General features: G+C 37.3%; 1 protein-coding gene across 1 annotated transcript in view; it reads left to right on the top strand.

Annotated features, from left to right (window-relative positions):
• The window catches only part of GABBR2 (gamma-aminobutyric acid type B receptor subunit 2), a 506,706-nt gene that overhangs the window by 341,144 nt on the left and 141,300 nt on the right, over positions 1-24,262 (top strand). Inside the window, exons 12-13 of the mRNA XM_059815457.1 lie at positions 2,188-2,295; positions 16,588-16,710. Coding sequence (XP_059671440.1) covers positions 2,188-2,295; positions 16,588-16,710 — 231 coding nt within the window. The remainder of the gene's footprint in view (positions 1-2,187; positions 2,296-16,587; positions 16,711-24,262) is intronic.

The following is a 24,262-nucleotide window of genomic DNA, read 5'->3' as shown; positions in this document are numbered from 1 at the left end:
TGCCTTTGTCTGTATCTCTGCAACCTGGTAATGCCCACACCAGTGAGACAGCACCCCTTGAGTTCCCACGTGCACACTCAAGGTGTGTGTCTCTGCGCACTGCTGGGGCATATGCCCTCTCAGACAGTTTTGGGTGTCCATTTGCATACACTCCTCTTTGCCAAGACCCAAAGTGCCTGTTCTGTGTGTACTTTTCTCTCACTAAGTCACCATTAATGACCATATGCATCTTCTTTCTTTATTCATTTGTTTTAAGAAACTGTAGTCATTTTATGTCTCTTATTGCTTTATCAGTATTTTTTGAGTGAGCCATATCTTTTTTTTCTTTTCCCCCTTGATACCCAGTATCATGCTTACTATTATGCTTACTAAAAATCAGAATTTCTATTCTACAGAAAATTTGGGGGAAAAAAATTACATTTCAAATATAAAAATGAAAATTCTGAAGATGTTTGGAAAGGCAAAAACTAGATAACATATTTAGAAGTGAAACATTTAGATTATTCCTAATATTGATCTTAGATCCCAAGTTTTGCATCTTACTACAGCACCTAGTTTCACATCTTACTACAGCACCTAGTTTCACATCAGTATGCATGTCCTAAAGTTACAAATTAAAAATTGCAAACTTTTCAGAATTCAGATGTGAAACCAGGCTGGTTTCCAATGTGAAAAATTTCCTTTAGGTTGTCTAAAGATTTTTTTCAAAATCCTTTCTCAGAATGTCCTGGTTTCCACAAGTCGAATTTTTTTAATATCAAAAACCAGCTCTACCAGCCAAGGATGCATGGTCCACAAGGTCAAAAGAAGGCTTGTTCTCCCCTTTTCTAGCTTTGCCTTCGCTGTCTTTAGCCATTGTCTCTCCCCCAGTTTTTCCATCTGCGATGTACAGTGCATTTTATCTTTACTTCTTTGTTTGCATTTCTGCAGTCTGCCTTTTTGACACCCAGCCCAGGTGGAGTTTCTCCTCTAGAGAGGAGATTGTTTCTCCTCTAGGAGGAGATTGTTTCCTCCTCCTTGTGATTTCTCAGGCTCTCAGATTCAGCTATAGGCTTCCAGCTTCCTGCTGTGCCTCTCGCATGGTCTTCCACCTGCTACGCTCTGTAGTCTCCGGTCCCTCTTTGGGGAAGAAAATAGTCTGTTCAGGGCAGACAAGCTTTCAATCAGCCAGACCTCCAGGGTAACGAAAAGAGAAACTTCCAAGGAATTAGAGGGGGCTGTGCAGAGCTTACTACAACTCTGAAAGTCACAGGCTTAGCTGAAACCAAGTCTGAAAGCGAGGACCTACCTACAAGGATGCTATGGGCAGGTGGGGAATTACACAAAAAGCTTTTGAAACGTGTGTTCTGTCCTTCCTGGTCAATGTAAGTTTTTTCTATTAAAAAAGAAGTCATTCTAGTTTTTACTCTAAAGACATCATGTCTTTTTTAGTTTAAAAATGTTTTGGTTTCTCTGGGAAGCTCACTACAAGTAAAATGTCTAGATAGGTCTATATCAAAGCTGTGGCCAGCTCAAGGTCCCATTACTCCATCGTTCTTTTTAAGCCCACCATCTCCTTTTTCTCAGACCCATATTGTGGGTATTATCTTTGATTCAGGTCTTGTCCCCGAGGCCTGGCCATCAAGGCTATGTTCCTGTCTTGCCATTTTCCCCTATATGATAATTTTTAGGTTAGTTTTTCTTATCTTTCCAGAATGCTCAGGGTCTGCATTAAGTGATGCATAACTCACATAGTACAATTTCCTCTTAACTAGTCTGAATAACATCTCTACTTCTCTGTTAATTTCTGTTCAAGATGTTGCTGTTAATATTAGTTCCTTGGGTAGTTTTTATAGTCTCAGTCTCTTGTTTTCCTCCACTAGTTCCTTCCTCTACCTGCATAGAACACAATAAAAGTGAAAAAAAAAAAAAGCACAATATTGTAACTGTGTTATGTTTTTATATATGGAAGAGATTGTTAATTCAGCATCCAGATTTGTTATACTTGGAGAGGGAATGGATGGAGGGAGGAGAAAAAAAGCAAGAAAGCAATGAATGAGACAATTCTGAAATGTCAACATTTCTGTGAAGTTCTTTGAATATTTTTCCTCAAGATCTTGAGAAAAAAATTGGCTGAAATTATGATTTCCACATTGTCTACTGAAAATTAAACTGCTTTGTCTTTTTTTTATATATATATATTTTTAGGTCCGAACGTGGATTCTTACAGTGGGATACACAACTGCATTTGGAGCAATGTTTGCAAAAACATGGAGAGTTCATGCAATTTTCAAAAATGTAAAAATGAAGAAAAAGGTGAGGGGAAGTAAACTCTTTTCTCATTGCTCTGTTAATATAATTTTCTAACTGTTTTGCCACTTTTCCTGGATGGCCATACTTGAGCTGACTCTGTTCATATGTTCAAAGATCCTGAATGGTTTGATATTGGGGTTTTCTTGGTCTCATTTTTAGTCTCTGAGAGTTGGAGTGGAGCAGCAGCCCTTAAGTCTTTTTTATGAGCGGTGGACAGTGGAGATGGCTGTAAACTTTCAAAGTGAATTCATATCCTCACTCTTATTTAACATGTTGTTTCAGCATCCAGAGGTCTCCTTCCGGTAGATTCACAGCTGTTATGAAATGTTTTCTGTATATGTCTGTTTGGGATACAGGTATTACACACAAGTTTCTGATGGGTTCATAGGAGGAAGCAAGAGAGAGTGCTGCTTATACAGCTTTCTACTTCTAATTTTGATTGAAATTGCATAAGCTTACCCTAAGACTGATCAGAATTGAACCACATCAGTCATCTCTGGCATTTTTGGTACAGAACATTTTCTGTAAACACTTAGGCTTAGCTTAGGAGTAGTACAACACTTCGTGTTTGTATTGTTCATTTGATATTTTTCCCATGGAGCTTCTTTTCACACATGAAGTGCTTTTAATCAGATGGTTTTATTTGAAAATGGGAAAACTGGTGAATAGAAATAATTTTGATGGAAAAAACATTAAGAGAAATGTGCATGAAACAGAGAAGAAAATTAATATTATTATAGAGTGAGAAGTAGCGCCAAATGCAGTTCCTATAGGCAGCTGAATAGATTTATTCTAATAAGTGGTAAAGAGTCATTGACACCCAAAATAAGTAGAACAATATTCCAAAACCTTGTCAGATTCCTCTGCTTGTTTCCCTCTGTGTGTGCTCATGGAAGAGCTGTATTATTTTGTTGTTGTTGTTAGAACTATGTTATTGTTTCTACAGTTGCAACATGTAGGGAGTTGCTGTCACCACAAGATACACCTATCCCTAAAAAGGTTTGGGCTTTAGGTAGACAGAGAGAGTTAACTCAGTTTCTGAGAGGATTTATGTCTTAGATTATTAAGGAAGTACGTGCCACAGCTGGAACTGGACCTAGCACTCTGGCACCTTAACAACACAACCACCTAGTCCTTCCGTCTACTATTTGGTCATGTCAGGTTTGCTTAAATATTTGATAATTAAATCCCAAATATCATTCAATGTAAAAAATAGTAAAGACTAAATGACAAATATCTTAAAATCAAGTAAAATTATAAGAAATTTCTGTACCAGAAATGGGATACTGTGGATGGAGGGAAGTGGAGACCACCCTTTCTGCACCTGTGCAAAGGGTCCACTATAATCTATCAGTTTATGCTACCAGAGTCCAGCATATATTTTTCAAGGATCTTACACTTCCTGTATTAAAGATTTTTAATCAAAGCTGAGCCAGTATTTTACCTTCTTGAAAAATGAAATTTTATATTGCAAATATGTTTTCAGCTATATTGCTACAAATCTTTGTAAATTACTGAAGTTACACAAGATACTGCCAGTGTGACACATAAAAGCATTTACTTAATAACCTTTATTAACCTGAGAATTTTACCATTTCTACAATACATATTGTTCCAAATAGGAATGAACAGGTACTTCAGTGGACTGTCATTAAGTGTTTGCTTTATTGGTTTTTAGAAAACATTTCATTTTAGAGCTTCAGGTTGCTATTCCATATTAAATTTCATTGTCTGTTAATTAAACATAATCCTCAAATTCTGTAAACTGCCTGTTCTTCAACAGGCCCATTAACAACTGCAAATTGCAATTGTTTATTCACAGCTGGATGTTAAAAATGGTTTAAGATGAGTTAAAAAGACACTGACCAGTAGAAGGGAGATAAACTTTCAGACACCTGGATGCTGACCGATGAGATGCTTTGCTCTGAGTAATACTGGAAACAGCAAGGCTATTGCGGCATCTTATTCAATATTCTGGAATTAAGTAAAGAATACGTTTTGTTCAGTAAACTTTAAAGAATGGCTCTTCCACAGAATTATCTTGGTTTGCTTTATTTGGATATCCCATTCCAGAACACAAGCATGAATCATAAAAGACAACAGTTTTCTTAATGCAGAACAAATTAGCTACCCATGATAAATGTTTACTAGTCATACATTTTCTGGCCTTGATTTGCCTGGATAGATAAAACTGTTTTTAAGAGTTGATTAAAAAACATGGCATTCTTTACTTATGTCTTGCAAGAAGGACATTTCCATTTTTAGCAGATGTAGTTTACAGACAAAGCACTTTGTATCAATGGAAGCATAGACAATAGAGATTTTCACAAACAATGTCTAAACTGACAAATAAACAAAGGTAGTGCTGCAGGAAAAAGCACATTAATGTTTTTTGGATTAGCTGTGCCATGACAGAGTAGACTGGTGTTTCAATAAGAGGAGTACAAGGTTCCAAAATTATTTAAGTACTGTGGATCCTATTCATCTGTGGTGACTTCAGTTTCCACCTGCATATAAGTATGACAATAAAATCTGACATTTAGATATACCACTTTTGCCCATCATCCTGGATATTTTCATCAGGAAAATTTTCCAAACAGTGAAAAATATTGGTTCATTCATTTCATGGGAGTGGTTATTAAGCTTCCAAAATTTTACTGGACACCTATCTTAATTGTATGACATGGCTTTGGGAAGAGATGAGTGGATTTCTCTCTCCTTATGAGAAAATGTATAGAATGTTAAGTAATAATACACTATAGCTCCATTTTAGTGCAGTGGAGAGTGGAACTAAATTATGTAGGATGTCTTGAATTAGGTGAAGATTTTTGTTAACTTCTGTTTACAAAGATCTCACAATCCTCTTACTTACTTTCTCTTATACATCTAGTCCTTTGTTACTGGAAAAAAACAAAGAATAAAATTCAGACTATACTCCTGCTATCAGGCTGCTAACTGACAAATTTTGCAAGATTCGCAGAGCTCTGTTACCATCTTTGATCTTGCTAAGGCTCAAAGGAAACAAATTAAAAATGTATTACTTTTAGCTGGATCTGAAACAGAGGGGTGCAAGGGAATCAATTTTTGTCAAATGGAAATTACAAAATCAGTAGGGGGAAATATGTTATTTTTGCGTGTTAAAGAGGTTAGTAGAGATAATGGAAAGTAGAATAGAATTAGTATTAAAAATAACTAACACTTATAATTGAAGTACAATTCTGTTTTTGATATGTCTCCGTTCTGTTGGTTTGGGCAGCAGAATATCTTCTGCTCAGTGAGAGGTGGGGACTGCTTTTATGTTTCCTTCGCCAGCAGAGGAGGACTGGCAGTGGATAAGAAGAGAAAGAGGAGAATATAAATGGCAGAAGAGCATGCAGTGTCCTAGGGAAGCTTTAGCTAGCTGAACCGTTTGAAGAAGCCAGCCCTTCTGGTAAAATTTAGAAGGTTGTGAAGCTGTCTTTTTTAATGGGAACTGCATTGTTTTAGGGGGCATTAAAGCAGTCCTGCGTAGTGACTGCTCCTGCACAACTCCAGTATGCCAAATAAAGACCATTAACTTTTGACAAAGACCAGAATAGTAACAAATTCAAAGCAGTGGCTTTTAAAGCCTCCATAAGCTTTATATATTCTGCTCCTACAGAGACGAGTATTTGACCATTTGTAGGTGAATACAATAAAGCATGATGATCTGGATCAGTTGCTTTTTGCAGTTCGTATTTGAAAGTACAATACTTCTCAGTTGATGTTGCTATGATAGGCTTGTTTTACCCATAACATAGTACATTCTAGCTCTGTCTATTCATACTTAATCCTTTAACTGTGACATCAGGGGAGGGATGTTTTATGTTTAATTTTCACTGAAAATATTGTCAATGTACTCAGTTATTACTACCACTGTAGACTTCTGGTGGCATATGTCTTTATGTTGACAATGTTGTTACAAGGTAAATACAGAATATAATTGCACAAGGAGATGTATAACAGCATCTTTTCTTAAGACTTCTGCTGCTATAGTTTTGCCAACATTATTCCTCTCACTGATGATATTTCATAAGCTTTTATCTGTTCTTAAATTTACTATGTGACTGTAGAGTTCTCACAGATGAGAAAGGGTTAAGGAGCTTAACAAGTATTGAGAAAAGATGTTGGTACTATCCCAGGGTTAGAAAGCTACAACCAACCACAACAGAGAAAAATTACTTACCAGTCCAACTTGACTTAGCTAGGCCTGTCAGGCTGCAGGCTGGCAAACTTGTTTTCTTACATTCAGCCTGATAAGTCCTTAAAAGACTTCTGAAGAGAGCTGTGGTCTCCATGCATTGCAAAGACGGCTAGGAGATTGTACAGCATACTTTGTTGACACCAGCATGGGGAAGGGAGGCTGGCACTGCAAGAGAACTGTGGGGCCAAGAAATAGGGAACAGGGAAGAGGCTGAGAATGAGAAATCAGGTTAGCTGCTAATGGCTTCTGAGAAAATGGGAGTGTCTCCAGAAAATAATAATAGGGAAAATCTTGGGATTATAGACTGGGAGAAGGAGTTGAGGAGGGAGACTGAATTTGGATAAGAATTCCCAGAGAGTTCAAATAAGATTGAGAGACAGCAAAGAGTTGAATGGGGCAGGGAGGGCTGTAAGAAGTGATCAAGAAAGCTGAGTATGCTGGAACATAGAGCCTGAGTTCGAGATTCAAGTGGCAAACTCTGAGGGACTAGCTCTGGTTTAAAATTAGATTAAGATTGAAATTTAGAGGGAGGATGACATGCCTGAAAAGTAGGGACATAGACTAGGAAAGGAACATAGGAATGAAAAGGAGTAAGAGGCAAGAAAAAGTTGAAATTAGGACTGGGTGGAATGGTTGCACAGAAGTGTAGGCAGAGCATAAAAACTGAACACAGGATTCTAGGATTTCACTGTTCCTTTTTCTATTACTATATATCTGTAAAACCTACAGGCAAAACATGTGCCTTGTCTTCCTGTTATGCTGTTGTACATCTCAAGATAGCTACTAGTTACTCTTTTAGCTCAAGCTGATGAGGTGCACAAAGACCTAAAGGTTCCTTTTGCTGATGCATGCAGCTCTCTCTATAATTGAATTCTCTTCATTTTCTTTAAAAAAAAAAAGGGCTCATGAAAACGTTAAAAGGTTTATGTTGTGGCTAAAAAGTCAATCATCGAAAACCTACAGCTTGCTAGGATCTCCTCAATGTATATTTGTTCCCCCAGGTGGATTATTAGGACACCAGTGCAGCCTTAGTTTTCTACAGGATGCCAGTGTCATGGAGCAGACACAGTGAGTCTGCTCTGGGCATGCAATAGGACTGTATAATAAAAAAGGCAGTTTTCTGTTGCAGTCTTTTTCATTTAAACTAGAAAAAAATACATAATGAAAAAGGCAGTAGGAGTGGTCTTATATATAAGACAGTTAAGTGCCAACATGAAGAAAAATAATTAATTGCCAGAATTATTTGTTATGCTTTAGAAATCTCTCTGAGCACAGAAAAAGATAGCACTTGTTTTTGAGAAGCAGATTTATTACCTGAATGAAGCAGAGCAGGAAATCTTTTTAGCTTGTTGCCTTCCCACTCCATTTTTTAACATAAATTTGGCCACCCCACCTCCCTAATTCGTATACTTAATGGTCCATAAACTGAGGTACATGGAAGACTGGAAGGAGGAAGAGGCCATCCATGCTCTTTCTGGGGACACATGGATTGCTCTGGGCAGCTGCTGGTCCTCACCCCTCCAGTCGAGGTGGGCAGTGGCTGTCTGTGTGCTCTCACCCCATGGTACCAGCTACAGCGAAGCTGTTACAACCTGCAATTACACGGAGTGTCCCTGGGGAGAAAAAAACAGAGAGAAGAAAGCAGCTGGAGGCCACACGCTTATGAGCTTATGTGCTGCTGCCTTCTCCTCACAACTTGTCTCTGTTTATTGCTATCCCCATTGCTCGTTTGAAAACCTCGGCGAGAAAGTTTATAGGATGAGTGTAATCTCTAGTTATAAACTTTTCTATAGGTTTTTCAAGTCACCTATGGAATTTAAAATTTATTAGAATCTATAATCTTTCTCACTAAAGTGCTAAAGAGATTTTAAAAAATATGCTCATTATCTTAATCATTTAAAAATGGACAAAGCAAAGTTTTCTAGATTATATTGACAGAGGATTTAGGTCAGAATCTCACAGGCCACATCTTATTTACTCACTTAAATGCCTTTGTAGACTTAGTTCTTTCTGTATTAGCGTAAATGTAAATCATATTACCTAATTGTTTATTTCTGTAACTGCTGCTATAAAATATTTTTCCAGGTCAGTTTTCAGACTGTAAATATTTATACTTTTCCAAGATATTTTTTTCAATCTAGCTAGAGCTTTTTGTGTGTATAACAAAAAGCTATATGCTGGATTTCCCCTAGGATACACAAGTATTTCACTAAGTGTATATGAGAGATCATAGGTCTGAAAAGGCGATGTGTCAGGATCCAAAAATTTGCTTTGGGTAACCATACCAACAGTACACCAATCTATTAGGGGCCATCTGCTGAAAATGAACCAGCATATGGATATGCAAAGAAATATTCAGCATTATTGTTCAGTCTTTGAGAGTAGGAAAGAAGACAGCAGTTTGAAATTTGTTCATGTTTGGGATTTTTTTTCATTATGAATATTTACCACTGGACCAAATAATCCATGATACTTACAGTGCAGTGTAAATTATTCAGGTATAGCTTCATGGGTTATTAATATACAGATATAGTACTTCCTAAAGTGATATAAGTGGAAACCAAATTATTTTATTACGTTTTCCCCAAATAGCTATAACTACAAATTTTAAGTCCAAAGCTTTGAAAATAGTCAGTGTAGTCCTAGAATACATATTTAGATGTAAAATAGGCATCCTGTTTTTCGTAAGAGCTGATCAGCCAAAATGCCAGCCAGGGAACAATAGGAATCACATTTCTAAAATTTACATTCATATAAATATGGATCGGGGAGCTAAATCTCAAGCTCCTGTCACAGAAAGAAGTTGAGCTAATGAACTGTACATCTAGGAGAAAAATCTGCTTTTGAAGTAATTTATGTATGTAAATTTCTGCATGGTACAGTTTGATAAGGCTAAATCTCAGTAGTAACAAAAACAATGAAAACTGTGTGAAACGTAACTGTTCATAAGCGGTGCTACAACCATAATTTCTATGTATTATGAGACTAATGGATGACAGAGAAATAAAGAACATGTCGCTATACAGTATGAGGCAATTTATTCCTGAATAGCTTGAAATTGGATTGTAAATGTAATCAAGTGCATTGATGTCCCCAGCTATTTGGTAACAATGTAGTATGCTTTCCCACAGAATTGTTCATTAAAGAAAATATTAAAGTCTAGATTTTTTAATGTTATCTCAAACAAAATCAGAACATTTCTTCCAGACCATTCAAATCCTCTGTGTACTTTTTTCCTAAAGATTGGGATCCCTTTTAGTGCTACAGATGAAAATTCGCATCCGTGGTAGAAGTTCCTCCACACTTACAACCCATACAATCTTGAGCTCAGCAGGTGCATTTCTCTCACAGGTGAATTTGACCTGCTTTGTTGATCAGGTATGCAGCTCAAGGCAGCATACCTAGCCTTTCTTGTAGTAGAGTGCAGAAGTTAACACAATGGTGCTAAAGTCCATTTCTAAGGCTGTTCTCCAAAACATTGTATAGCAAGAATGGTTGGTTCTAACGCTGTCAAGTCTGATTTCATTCATGCCATTTTGGTTTTTAAGACTACAGTGTTTTTCATTTATGTCCTTTCAAGAGAGTTTTGTGAAACTAGCCATCTTATATCACCCTGTGTGCTCCCTAAGGTTAAATTAGCAATGTTAGTAAAACAATCATCTCTCCAATTCTCCAATGCATTGTAGCCATGATTGAGGCTCAGGCTTTCAAAGATGAGGAATTTTATAATTTCTTTAAGCTGTCACTGAATCTCTCCCTTTCTCTAACCCCTGTAAAATTTCTATCTTCTGCTCCCCCTAAGGAGCATCCCCATAGGATGTTCCACCTATCTTTTATATGAGTTGGAAAAGGGGAAAGGTGTTTTCTAAATGGGTAACTTCTCACAGAATCACAGAATCACTAAGGTTGGAAAAGACCTGTAAGATCATCAAGTCCAACCATAAAAAAAAAAAAAAAACCCCACCCACAAACCACAAAAAACACACCACAACCCACACCAAAACAACAGCAAGGCATAGAGTCAACACACCCACATTTGCAATGCAGTTATTGAGAGGGTAAGTCTGCCCAAAGATGCTCTGCAATTATTCTGAGCATGAGCCAACAAAGAAGACGCATTCTAGAAATGTGTGCTTTATCAGGCTAGTGACTGTAGCTATTTAATTCTCAAACCCAAACTTTTTGGGCATACCCAATTGTCCATTATTATCAGTAGTACCATGCACTCTATTATCCTGGAAAGCAGCAAAAATCATAAAGTTCTCAGACTTCAGGGGTCACAGTAGATCCTCACAGAAAACAGATTTACTTTTTAATTTATAAGTAGATATACAAATCTTTCATCAAATTGATCAAAGTACCTTTAAAAGAGTAAAACATCTTAAACTTAGCTTTTCACTGTGAGTGACTTACTGGTCAAAAAAGCTTGCTATAAAAAATATGCTTTTTAAAATGTTAGCATTCACTTATTAAAACTAACGTAATTGCAGTGTGAAAAGTGTTCCCAGTACTAATCATAGAACCTATTATAGGAAATACTCGTAATAGCTGTTGAAAAAACATTGTGGAGTTATTGGGAACAAGTGCATAATGTGTTTTCAATAGTCCTTTTTTCTCATTCCATTACACAATAGAAATTAAGAATGTATTAAGGAATAGTCCTTAATGGCTTTAATAACTCAAAGATAGATATCTCCCCTGGCCCACGTATGGCAAAGTTCACCTATCTACCTCTGCATCATCAACCTCATGGCACCATCCCACCTGTGCTGACCCATTAAATGTAGGGGAGCAAGCCTAAGGCATTTCCCTGTTAATCATACTGTCAGAAATGAAAGGGTAGTTTATGCAATGGAAAGAATATACTGAAGGCAAGTTTAGTAGTAGTTATGGGGTCCCTTTTTCCAGCCTTGCAGACTTTTTCTTTTTTTTTCCCACAAACTCTGTTATTTTTTCTCTTTCCCCTCCAGTTCAGAAGGAGAACTCCTACCAGCATGATTTCTGTATGTACCAGGGAGAGGAACATTGGGTTTCAGATTTCTGAGGGCTTCGATAATTGCTGTCAGTGCTATTCATTTAATGGAATAAGGTCTAGGAAGCTTCACAGAGGGATCCTTTAAAGAGGGTTTCTCTCTACAGATTCTGTCCCAGGAGTCTGAGGAAGGGACAACTGAAAAAAAAAAAGTTACTGAATAGCGTTAAGTGTTTATCCAGCTGGTGCCAGAAGGCAAGGGGCAGATCTGTCAGCTAAACTAGAAAGGGTTGAACTACATAAGAGAAACCAGAATTGCCTTCTTAAAGAGAAAAAATCTAAATTTTCAAGGAAAAAGAAAATATATATTTATCTCGAAACCTATAAATAGATACAAAAATACTGCCAGCCTTGCTATGCTTCTATAAATTCAATGAATAAAAAAAAAAACCCACACCACCAAGATTTAGCTCATAGATCTTCCTTTAACTTTAAAGATATTTTATTCTGACAAAGGGAGGTGAAGTTCCTGGTAACTAAGAAATTAACTCTGAAAAAAAGACAGGAGGAAATGAACTATTCAATCCATGCTGGAAAGCTATTTGTGGAACTCAGAGAGTACAAGGCTAATGTTAAATCCTGGAAAAGAGGGTAAGTCTTCGTATATAAGACTCCTTGCTCTTGGTTAAGAGCAGAGTTCATCTTTAAGGTCTATATAATATACATTTGCAAAGTTGGTTTCTAGTAAAGTAAGAAATAACAAATAGTTTGCCTTAGCCTTAACTACAGAAAGCAAGCCTAATGTTTAATTGCTGTTGTTTGCCAAATTGCCAGGTGACCCCATAAACTGGTTGAGAATAGGGTCCTGCAGGGCACAACGGATGTGCATTAGAAAGCAAATGAAAAAAAGCCCCACAAGAGGTCTGTGAAATAATAACCAAATGGACAGTAGAAGTTGTCATGGCAGGTAGTAGAGCCTGTGATAGTTCTAGAAAATCCCCAAGAGTTTGATGAGCAGAAACTTGATCCCAGGGCTTTAGACAGATATTATATCTCCTGCAATCAGACTGCAAGGTCCATGGAAGATAACGACTTTGATCTTGAACCTGTCTTTATGGTCACAAGTTTTCAGAAAAATTTTGATTTGCTCATACACCGATGTTGCTGAGGAGAAAATGGCCTACCAGTTCCTGTTCCGAGTGAATTTGTTTTGAGGACAGACAGCTTCATATCCAGATATATAGTCCAGACCGGTAGCAACGGCATTTATAACAGTGGGCAGATCTGCCAGGATGAGACAGATTCACCTATCCAATCACAGATGGTAGAAAATATTACTCACAGATGCTGCTGTATGAGAGCTTGGCTTCAGCAAGGAGTCAGGAGCACTCGCAAAAATGGATTTTATTACCTACCGTGCATTTCTCCCAAGGCCGATTTACTGTATGCTAGAGGGGGAATGAAAAAGGGAAAAAGTAAGAATCTTCCTCTGAAAGAAGGAATATGTCCTCTGATATATTTGATTGTAAGGATCCTCAGTTGCTCATGACTTTCTTTTGTCAGACAGAGAAATTGTTGGATTCACAAGATCTGAGTCAAGACTCCTTCAGTGCATCTGGTGTTTCCCAAGGAGTGAATGTACTGAACTTAAGCAGTGCTGGTGGGTGGGAGCGATGGCTGGGGAGAGGGAAAGCTGGGCTTCCTGAGGGTGGAGGGGGGCGGGGATCAGCACGCCTTTCGGAATGGCTGCTACTGATATATACCAGTAGCATTTCTCGGAGTAAATATACGTTAGGACAAATGAAGAAACTCCTAGCCACTGGCAGAAGTACAAAATAATTGAAACTCAACGTCTCCTTCTGAAAAGCTAGTGTTTTGGTGAAGAGTTCTGCTTCTGCGCTGCTGCAATGGTTTTGCCAAGGACAGAGCAGGGCTGTGATGGGTGTGCGAGGCAGTTTCCGGAGCCGGGCTCTCAGCCTGCTCACCCTGCTTGCAGCGCTGGTAGCGCTGTGTTTTACAGAGCTCATTACAGTAGTGCAGATCACTTCCTCAGGTTATCTATGGGCTTTGTTTTGCTTGCCTTCCTCCTGGCTGTCTGGCAGAAGTAAGGGATGAATAATACCTGCTGCCAGTGACAGCTGCTGTTATGCACCTCTTCCCTTCTCTCCAGAAAAGGGCCATTCAACAATGTAACACAGGAAAAAATGCTCCGAGAGGCATCCAAGGAAGGGCTCCACTGTTTGCTGGATTTCTGCTTTTATTTGTTCCAATAATTACCTGCCCAAAAAAAAGGTTTCCAAACTTACATGTGAACTAAAATATGAATATTGACCTGCAGTAGTGCAAGGTCCGGTACAAATAAAAGATGCGCAAGAGCAAGAAAGGGCAGTTAGCAATGTGATCCTGAATAGGAAGTGTAAATATGAGATTTCTTTTGACCCTGTTAGTAAGTGGATTATCAGTATTACTGCTTTTAATAGTATCCTTTCACTCCTTTGCTTCTGGCATTGCTGTACCAGTTTGATTAATATTGTCAGTGTTGGTAAATCTGCATCTAATGCAACCCTACTTTCAATATCAGTATAGCCTGTATAAATTTAGAATACAGTGGGCTGGTTGTCTCATGTTTTACCTCTCCTAGGTAAAATGTTCACTATTTTCATTAGAAAGATAGGGCTTCATGCCTGATGTTTTGGGTGTTTTTTACAAGGAACTTTTATGGTTCAGTAGAGCAGAGGGAAACATTTCTGGCAGATTCTTTTCACATAGCTTTAAGTTTCTCAAATGCATATTTTTATCTCAAGTTAATTGTCTTCACACCCTCATGACGGGGGCTGGGGGGGAAGGGAAGGACACATTTCAGAACACTAACTTCTCCAATCCTAAATTGTACCCAAGATAAGTGGGATGTATTGTCCTTTGAAGGTTTCTGTCTCTGCCCGCTGCTACTGAGAGAGGCTAGACACCTAATGGTTAAACAGCCAACTTCACTAAAATAAACCTCATCAATTAAAAAGAAAGACCAACCAAAATATGCCAATAAAACGAATTACCTAGCCACTTAAATGGAAGAAAAATAAATTTGGCTTGAGGTGTCTAAATATCATCTAAATCCAAATTCTCTTTGGACTTGATTCCCCATGGTTTTCTCTCTTATGTCTCCACTCACACTAGGAGCAGCACTAGGTACATTTCACTCAAGTCCTGTTTAGAGGCACCCAAAGACAGAGAAAAAATACATGGGCTTTTTCTATAGAGGGTAACCTCAGTGATTAACAAAGCCTTTTTCAGCTTTGACTGTAACTTGGTAAATGTATAAAAGGTTAGGCATAGTTATGTTTTCCCAAAGAAGGCAAGGGACCAAGCTGTGTGTGAGAATCTTTGCTTAATATCTGCTTTCCTTTTAGCTTAATGAGGAAACACATTGCAACAGTCTTCCTCCCCCTGCACATGCCACAAGACATCTTTCCCTTGTAAAGTTCTCTTTGCCAAACCATCCAGCAGAAAGCATACCACCACGAAAGCTGCACCTTTCCCCTTCACTTTCCCTCTCCAGGCATGCCTGTGCTATCTCTGATGAGATGGACATACTGTTTTATTACTGCTGCAAACATGAGGAAAGCATCATTTTCTGGTTCTTTATGATGATGGGAGCTACACGGATTTAAATAACTGGTCTCACGAAATGAAAATAATGCATCAAATCCTTTAAGTCATTCTGATTGCTAGCCTTAGTTCTACACTTAGTTTACTCCAAATGATATATAAAAGAAACCAGCATATTAACAAAGAGCTGTGCACAATATTACAGAAACATCTTTCAAAATAAAGAATGTATCTCACTAAATAATACGAAAACCAAACTTTCTGAAGTTCTTCTTACATTATTTCAAATTGTAGGCATTTTTATAATTTCCTTAAGCTTGAAAGGAATTCAATGCAAATACATTATTCTAGGCAGGAATACCAGCCTTGCCTGTATTAAGATTAGCTGACACTTCTGGCTTTGTAATGAGTTTTCAAAATCCTAACAAGTTTATCAAATTGAACTGAAATATTCACAACTTTAGTAAGCTGATCAGCCTTCATATTTTTGAATATTTCATTTGGATTAAACCAACTGTTTCTGAGAACCAAAACAAGGGAACAATATGTGGTTTTGTCCATGTTAAAACAATATGGCAATATCTTTTGAATATTGGATGAGTGTTCATTAGTAATATGTTAATTTAAAAGACATGAACATAGGAACAAGAGGACTGATATAAAGTTAATTGAAGCCTGATATTTGAACATGTTTATGACTTTGCAACTGAAATAATGTACTTGCAGTGTATTTCTTCTCTGTCACTATGTGTATAACAATAGAAATAATATAGGGATTGCATGCAGCTATACAAGACTGTAATACATGGTTTGGATTGTTCTTTTTATTAGCAAATCTAGTTTTCTTTTTTGAACATAAAATTCATGCAAAATTAAAAACACATTTTAAGTTGCATGTGCGTAAAAGCCTCTAACTTTTGTAATATAGAAAAAATCTATCATCCCTTTCTACTCCCTGGGTAACAGAGGCAAATGTTAAACACACACACACACAAAAACCCTCAAAAATGAACTTATCTTTTAAATCCTTGCACGTGTGTTTTCCACATCCAAGAAGGTTATGAAAAAGTGAATACTGTAAATCTTAGGTAAAACTAAATTCCTTCTTAACTCCCCCTGCTCTGCAGTATGTAATGAATGTTTTTCCACATTTGCATACAGAAACACAGTAGTGGCTCTCTAGAATGTATTTTTTTCATTTTCCAGGATTTAACATTAAACCTGGACTTCATTATTAATATTTAAGAGTCCTCCCAGTTTCTCTTTAAAAGTCAGAATGCTAATAAACATGAAACAAACAAAAATAATTTTGTGTCTTCTTGCTTTCACCTTTTGATATTTCTGAAACTTTTCTTCGCTCATTGTTAAAAAACCTTTTTAGTAGCAACCTGTGTTTTTCTCCCTATATAGGAATAAAGCTGTACAGGGATCTAACTATGACTCATGGGAATCTCCTCCCTTTTCTTTTTCTTTTTTTTTTTTTTTGTCTCTCCAGATCATTAAAGACCAGAAGCTACTGGTGATAGTTGGAGGGATGCTACTGATTGACCTTTGCATCTTGATTTGCTGGCAGGTTGTGGATCCTTTGAGAAGGACAGTGGAAAAGTATAACATGGAGGTATGTCCTCAAGCCCAAGTAACACTTATGGTTGCATACCAGTATCTACAGCTTTCTGTAAGACCAAGCTAAAGATGCATTAGGTTATATGAAAGCAGGTCAAGCTGTGTATTTGGGGGGAAGAAGGGTTCTGTTTTTTAAAAGCAAATAGAAATGAAATAACTGCAACCAAAAGAAATGGTTTCTCTACCTTAAGGTGCCATGATTCTGTCACTTGTGAGAGATTTTAGATGAAAGTGTTGTAAACACAAGAGAGTCCTCTGCTAAGACTCTCTATCAGAGTCTGTTGCAATAAATAATAGATTATCAGAACCCATTAGCAGATTTCAGTAAGAGCTTATTCAAGATAAGTGCAGGAGAGGTCACTACTTAGACTGTATTCTTTGTGGAGATGTTCAGGAATTATGTTACCTACTGCTATATTTATTTTCAGTAATAGCGTGTGCATACACATATACTGATTGTTCCTATTTTAATGTCATTCCCAGAAAGATCATGCTAGAGATTTTGATAAGGAGGAGGTAATAACTTAATGCCCCTTCTACAAATTTTCCAGCATTCTGGTAGGTTTCTAGAAGTAGAGCTTTCTGGACAAGCTGACAAGAGGAAACATGGCAGCAACAATGCAGAACTAGGGAAAAAAAATTCTATCATCTGTATGCAGATTAGTAACGTTTGGGAGTTTGTTATCTCCAACATGGAAACTGGTGATATCTGAAAACTAGATTATACGAGGACAATCTAGAAGTGTTATCCTATTCTCCAATGCTTGGCAATCAGTAAGAAAAAGAATGGTAGTTTTCTCTTCTGATGTTAATGTTTGCAAGAAAAGATATGATATTTTATTCCATTGTTTTTACTTTGTTCTTACTTTGCAGTGTAGCTCTGGAATTTTATTAGGAGAAGATTTTACTGTTTATTTGAATATAATTTGTAGAAGATATTTAGAACGATGCCTCCTAAACTGCAAGGGATGCCTTTCAGGAAATCATTTTAGAGTCTGAAAAGATACCTCTCAGTCGTTCCCTAGAGTTTGAACTTTTTTTTGGAAGAGACTCCCCAGTTATTATGGTTGTCAATAAAAAATGGAAAATGTAACTGAAATTTGTCTTGTGGAGACACTTCTGTTTTATGTTTGTAGGGCTTGAAGCAATAGCAGGTTGTCGATAGCCTTGTTTATTTCCTTTTGTTCCAACTTCATTGCAACTGATACTTCAATTATCAGTGTTGTTAACTGTTTTACTGCTCATATAAAACCAAACATAATATGATGAGTAGTCACAAAATCCAATTGAAATAATGCTCATTTCAGTGCTGTGGACAAGTGAGTTAGAAGGACTTTTACTTTTTTCCCTGTTAAGAGGGAAGCCATAATTAAAGATCTTGATATCTGGTCTAAGTAGAATCCCCCAAGTGAAAATTCTGTAGACAGCAGCAGCAACTGTGAAGTTATCAAACCATAAATACCAGCTATTTGAAACATGTTTATTGCAGTTTTAAGTGATCGAAGTTTCCATCTGAACTTATCAGTGTATATTCTTTGTATATTTGTAACTTATGCCACCAAAAACTTAGTGTGCTTGTTCCATGTTCAGTGCTCTGTAGGCCACGGGGCTGCACACCAGTTGCCTGAACTTTGGATCAGAACTGGAGTTCTCTGGGAACTATATAAGCCCATGCAAACTCGCATACACTGAATGTACACATGAGAATGTGTAATATTTTGAACACTCAGCATAGAATTGACTTAAACTTGCTGTTAGAGCTCTTTGCTATTACTCTAAATTGTGCAGAATGTTTTTTTAAGCTAATGGATTTGGGGAGGGAAGGAAATGAAAATATTATGCAAGCAAATTTGGTCATTAAAATACTATGCGTATGTTTTTATCTTATATAAACAGTGAGGTGAACTGCAATTTGCTTTCCTGAAGAAGACATCTTCAGGTCTCAGAAACTCCTCTGTAAAAGCAAACGACAAATCATATTTGCTTTTTTAAAAATTATTTTAATTTGCTTTTTTTAATTTTAGATTTTTTAAATGCATTCTGCAATGGTGAATTCTTTAGTTGAGCTTGCCTGAGCAGGTATTTGAAACGTACTTATCATATAGTAAACACTACTGGAGGCAAGTTTCTGTTTTATTTCAGGAATATTATGTCACATATATACCTTGTCCCACTTGCTTCTATGAAATAATTTTAAAGGGATATTTTGTCTCAGTTAAAGTTGATCCAAGTGATAGAGACTAAACTAAACGTAGGTGCCAAAGTTATGAACACAATCACTCATTCTAGCTAATGAACCATTTGAGTTCTGTTTTAACTATGAATACTCATCAGCTTCCTATGTGAAAGTTGTGCATTTGGCCACTATCAGGTGGTCCTCTGTTAACTGTGTCTTTAGAAACACGTGAATCAAAGTAACCTAGATGAGGAGCCTAAAAACTGACAGTATCCTTTGGTGTTTGGCATTATTCACAAAGCAGTTCATTTGAATACCAACACTAGCAAATTATCAAGCACTTTTTAAAAATCCAGACTCTTTTTCCAGAGTTGTTTGTAAAGTCAAGCTATCCATGTCTTAAAAACTGAGGATGGGCAGTCTACATCTAAAAATACACAGGGAAGTGAAGGCGCTTGTGGTGACTCTCCACCCCTGACAGAAGGGAGAAATCAGATGGGATGTTGGGTCTGTCAGTTTTCAGACTGGTCTCTGGCATCCTGACCCCAGATGTCAGGTTTTCTTATGAAAAGTACATCTATGGCTGCCGTAAGAGACCATGGTAAAAGTTTCAATGGCTGAGCCGTAAAGCATTCAGATCCTCCAACCATCAGTAGAGCAGTTATTTGGTATATGATATATAGACAATCAAACTGTTGGATAATAGTAAACAGGTTTCAGATAACAGCAGGGACCACTTTAAAATTTCCATAGCTGTACGCTGTTCTCCTGGAGAACTGTAAGGTTCCTCCTATGTATACTTCATATAGAGTACTGTAGGCTTGATTCTTACAAAATGCAAAAGCATTTTCTGACACAAAATGCTTCTCAGTTTCAAGCAGCCAGTGTAAAAAATGGGAATTAATCCATAACGTTACCGCTATTCATCTGTTTTGCTTGTTGAATGGGCTATAATATTTCTCCTTTTGCTAATGTTTCAGATCAGTGGAGAGACCAATCACTTTTTTTGTCAGAAGCTTCTTTCTAGGCGGAACTTGGAATTTGCTTTTTTCATCAGAATTCACCTTTTTGATTATAATCAAAATGCTCTGTGGATATGATCTGACCTCATCTAGGTTCCTTCCACCCTAAGTTTCTCCTGGTCATGTGAACTGGAGTGCATCCTCCCTTGCTGTCCTGCCAGCTGGGTTCTTCGTCTCAACAGGCCATAAGGAATTACAGTGCTTCTGTGGCACACCAAGGCTCTACTGCCTTTTTCCAACCATCTGGATTTTGTCCTGATTTCTTAAGAAGGCAATGTTTATGTGCGAGGGTGCCCTGTGTGTTTTTTCCTCCTGCCTAACAAACTTTGTTTGCCAGTTTCAGTCAAACCTGACAGAGCAGATACAGCTCTTAAGGGCACAGCACTGCTACAGATTCAATGGAAACAGCCAGCTGTGTGGAGGAGAGGTTCTGGTAGTGTCTCCCATAAAAGGAGGGTCGCAGAGTGAGTCTAAAGACAAACATTATAAATTACATGCTACGGGGCAGTTTCACACTTAATTAGGCACAGAGAATCCAGCCACAAGACAAAAAATACATGGGACACCAGCTTGTTCTAATTTTAGTTGCTCACCGATACACCTGTGTAGGAATGAAACCGCAGTCTGAAATAGCAAAATCCTTTACAAAGTGGAATCTGTTATCCCTGTGCAATAGCCATATCATAATTCAGTTAGGTACTTGCTACAGTTCAGTAAGTCTGTGTGCAGACATACAGTCACACTCACCTCTCGCTCATAATACAATGGCATAGTAATTCTTTTACCCTAGAGTTTAGCTTGAAAGCCTCTGACTGGCTTGTCTTTTCCCAACACAAATATCTATGACACAGATTGAGTCACTGTGACCATGAAGGTAACCAATGATAATGTTTAATAAATAAGAACTTGTATATTAGGGGAGATGGACTAGATTTTATAGTTCCCAAGGTAAAAAGGTCTTGCGTTAGTGATAGACTCGATAAAAGTAATACTTTGCATACTGAATGCCAATATTTCTTGTGGAATTTTAAAACCTGTTTATCCAGGGCAGCAAACTTTGCATTCCTTGATGTCTTAGCATCAGTTATGTAGTTATCCTCTTACGCAACCATATGATAACATTATCAATATTTAAAAACAGACTTCATTCTGGTATCTGGAATACTAGTATTTAAGGTTTCACACTGAATTGTCCTGGGATGGTAATAAACATGAAATGGAGAAAAAAAAAAACAGAACAAAGTGCCACTTTAGAAGATACAGAAGAGAAAAAGAGATCAATGAGACACATCCTATTTGGGCTTCTAGCATTGATATAGAAATAAAATGTGGAAACTAAGAATGCCCAACTTTATATGAGGACATTGCCATAATAAAAATATCAATAAGCAGGAAAGATTGAGGAGGCCATGCTAGTGGCAGAGTAGTGCTTTATATTAAAGAAAACTTGGAGTAAAATCAGGATTACAAATTAATCATTTCAGTGAGTGAGGCAGAATTCCTATGCATTCCAAGTGTATAACTATGCTGTTGGACGCGTATTAGTAACCAACAAGCCAGAAGGTCAGCTTTCACTGATATGTTGATGGAGTCATAAATATTGCAAGAGTGATGTAAATGGCTATGTAAACTGGACAAATGTGCTGTTCAGACTAACTCATTTAGGATCAGTGACTGCTTCGTAATTCAACAGATTAAAGAACCCACAAAGAGAGAATTAACCCTTGATTTCATTGTGCATAGTATACAGAATCTGTTCCCAAACTTTAATATTTGAAGGACTTTTCTGTAGCTGCAAATAAAATGTTTTAGCTTTGCTAACTCTGAAGAAGCAACAACCAAAAAAGATCAGCAGAGTGCTACTCAGCTTCAGAAAGGTGAACAACATAAAACTGAGGAAGCCTCTTAAAGAGACGCTAAAGAGGACACTGTAGAGAGTTAAATCTTTGCAGGTGGCCTAGAAAGCATTAAGAATATCGTATTGGAGACACAGAGTAAATGCATGCCACACAACAAATAAGACTTGAAAAAGAAGAGACTTAGCAAGATGAAACAGCAGGAAGACATCCTCCAAAAAAACCAAAGTTGTACCCAGATGAGGAAAATAGAAAGGATCATAAAGGCTGGTACGTTAAATGTAGAACACACTAAAGCAGTCTAAAAAATACTTGCAAAAGGAAAAAAAAATAATATTTTTTGCTCAGCAAAATTCTTTGTGGGAGAGCTTTTGGAGATTGCCTATGCTAGAACCCTTCTGTTGAACTCACTGAGGAGTGACTGGAGTTGCTGGCAGGAATAGAGGAACGGATCAGAAATAAATCACTAGAAACAGATTATATTCTCCCAGGCTTTCTAAAGCAATTCAAAGGGGTAATCGTCAAACTACTGACAGCCGTATATAATCATTAGCTCAGAACTGCTTTTCTACCTGAGTGAAAAGTTGCAAATGTCTTGCCATGTTTTCAAGACAGAATGGAAACATCAAACTTGTAAGTTAATGTCTGTAGCAGGCCAGCTTATAAAAATTATAATTGGGAGTGGAATTAGAAATAAATATGCTACACTGAGGAAGAGTTGACATGGCACTTGTGAAGGAACAAATCATTCAAAAACTCAGTGAAGTCCTTTGAAGAAGCCAGCAGGCATGTGAACGGAAGCTGACACAGCCTGCTAGGTCTCCAAAAAGGACTCAACAATTTCTTTCATCAAAGGCTCTCATGGAAATTAAATAGCCGTGGAATAAGAGAGAAGCCCTCAAATTGATGTAAAATTCTTTAGAAAAAAGAAACAGAATTAAGGAATAACTAAAAGTTCATTTTCCAGGAAGGAGGGATGTAGCCTGTAGAGTCCTTCAGGACAAGTACCAGTCTCTGTGCTGGGACTTGAGTTGTTCAGTGGAAGAGGAAGTGAATGTCGAGATGACAAAATTTTAGTGGTTATAGTAAACTATTCCAGATAGTAAAAATGAGGGCTGATTGTGAAGAATTCTGGAGGGACATTGCAAAGCTCAACATAAAGTGAAATGGTCTTTCCTGATTGAAGATGCAGCAGCAAACCTAAAGGTTATTATCTCATTTGCTATGCAAAGTTTTACTGATAGGGAGTTAGATTTGAGATTTTGATTTTAAGTTCAGCCAGAGAAAACCCATAAATAGATTAGGTAAATTCAGCATGTCTTACATCTCTGAATAAAACAGAATAAGCCTGAGTTAAACCAACTAAAACTGCCTAAGTTTTTCATTCAAATAACTATCCCAGAACAAAATCACAATGTTAGCTGACTTGACACAACTCTACGGGTGCCCAAAGATACTGGGTATATTCTCAGTAGATGGATGCAAGTGCAAGGAGACTGGAGGAATAAATGTTGTTCTTGAGTATCTGACTGTCTTTTCTGTGAGACTGCTCCTAATGTAGTACCTGAAGATATGAATATTACAGAGATATTATTTGGACTATAGGTAAATTCAACTAACTATATGATTCTAGAAGTTACTCGAGGTAGTAACGCCAGGCCACTGATGAGTGAAAGTTGTGTGGACATAACTGAGATGTGATGTGAAGAAAACTCAGGAAGGAGTTCATATATTAAGTGTGAAAGGAAGGAATGGTAAAAGCATGTCCAAGGTGAGCGTGATGCTATACCCTAATAGTTAGACTAGCTAACTAAGAGCAAAGGCCACCAAATATAAAACTTTTCTTCATGACAGCATTTTGTCTTGTGAAATTGATTTGCCTGTGTATTTTTAAACAGAAGATACCTGAAAATTGGGATTCAACTGCACAGGTGTAAATTGAGTATAATTTTCATACAAAATTAGATACAAAAATTCATACAAAAATTCATACAAAATTAGATCTACTGCAAGATTAATTGCCTGCATGCTTTTCCAGGGTTCTTTCATATTCTTTAAGATTCTTTTAAAATATGGGGGGTTTGCAATTTTTATGATTTTTTTTCTTTAATACTTGTTTTCAGTCATGACACTGCTGATGTAAGAACTGGAAAATACTCTGGCCCAAAATTATATATGGAGGAGGGTGTGTTGTGTGTGTTTGTACATGCATGAGAAAAATGTGGGAGTAACATAAGTCTGGAATTGGTAAAGATGTCTGGTTCAAATTCACGTGCTCAAGTAGAATTATGCATATTCTTTGCCATTTTGAAACAATCAGATCATGTTATTTTCTCTTTCTGCATATGTGTATATGCACAAACAGATGTGTTTAGGGGGTGTTGTTTACATTGTGCTGTTGGGCTATTCAGTCAACTAACAGCTGGATTAGAGAGAACTTTGTCCTACGCACATTATGAAATGAAGAATATAATTGGCTGAAGTAGTTTCTGG

Source organism: Gavia stellata, chromosome 3 (assembly GCF_030936135.1).
Source record: "Gavia stellata isolate bGavSte3 chromosome 3, bGavSte3.hap2, whole genome shotgun sequence".
Classification (NCBI taxonomy): Eukaryota; Metazoa; Chordata; class Aves; order Gaviiformes; family Gaviidae; genus Gavia; species Gavia stellata.
This window is presented reverse-complemented; position numbering and strand designations above follow the sequence as displayed.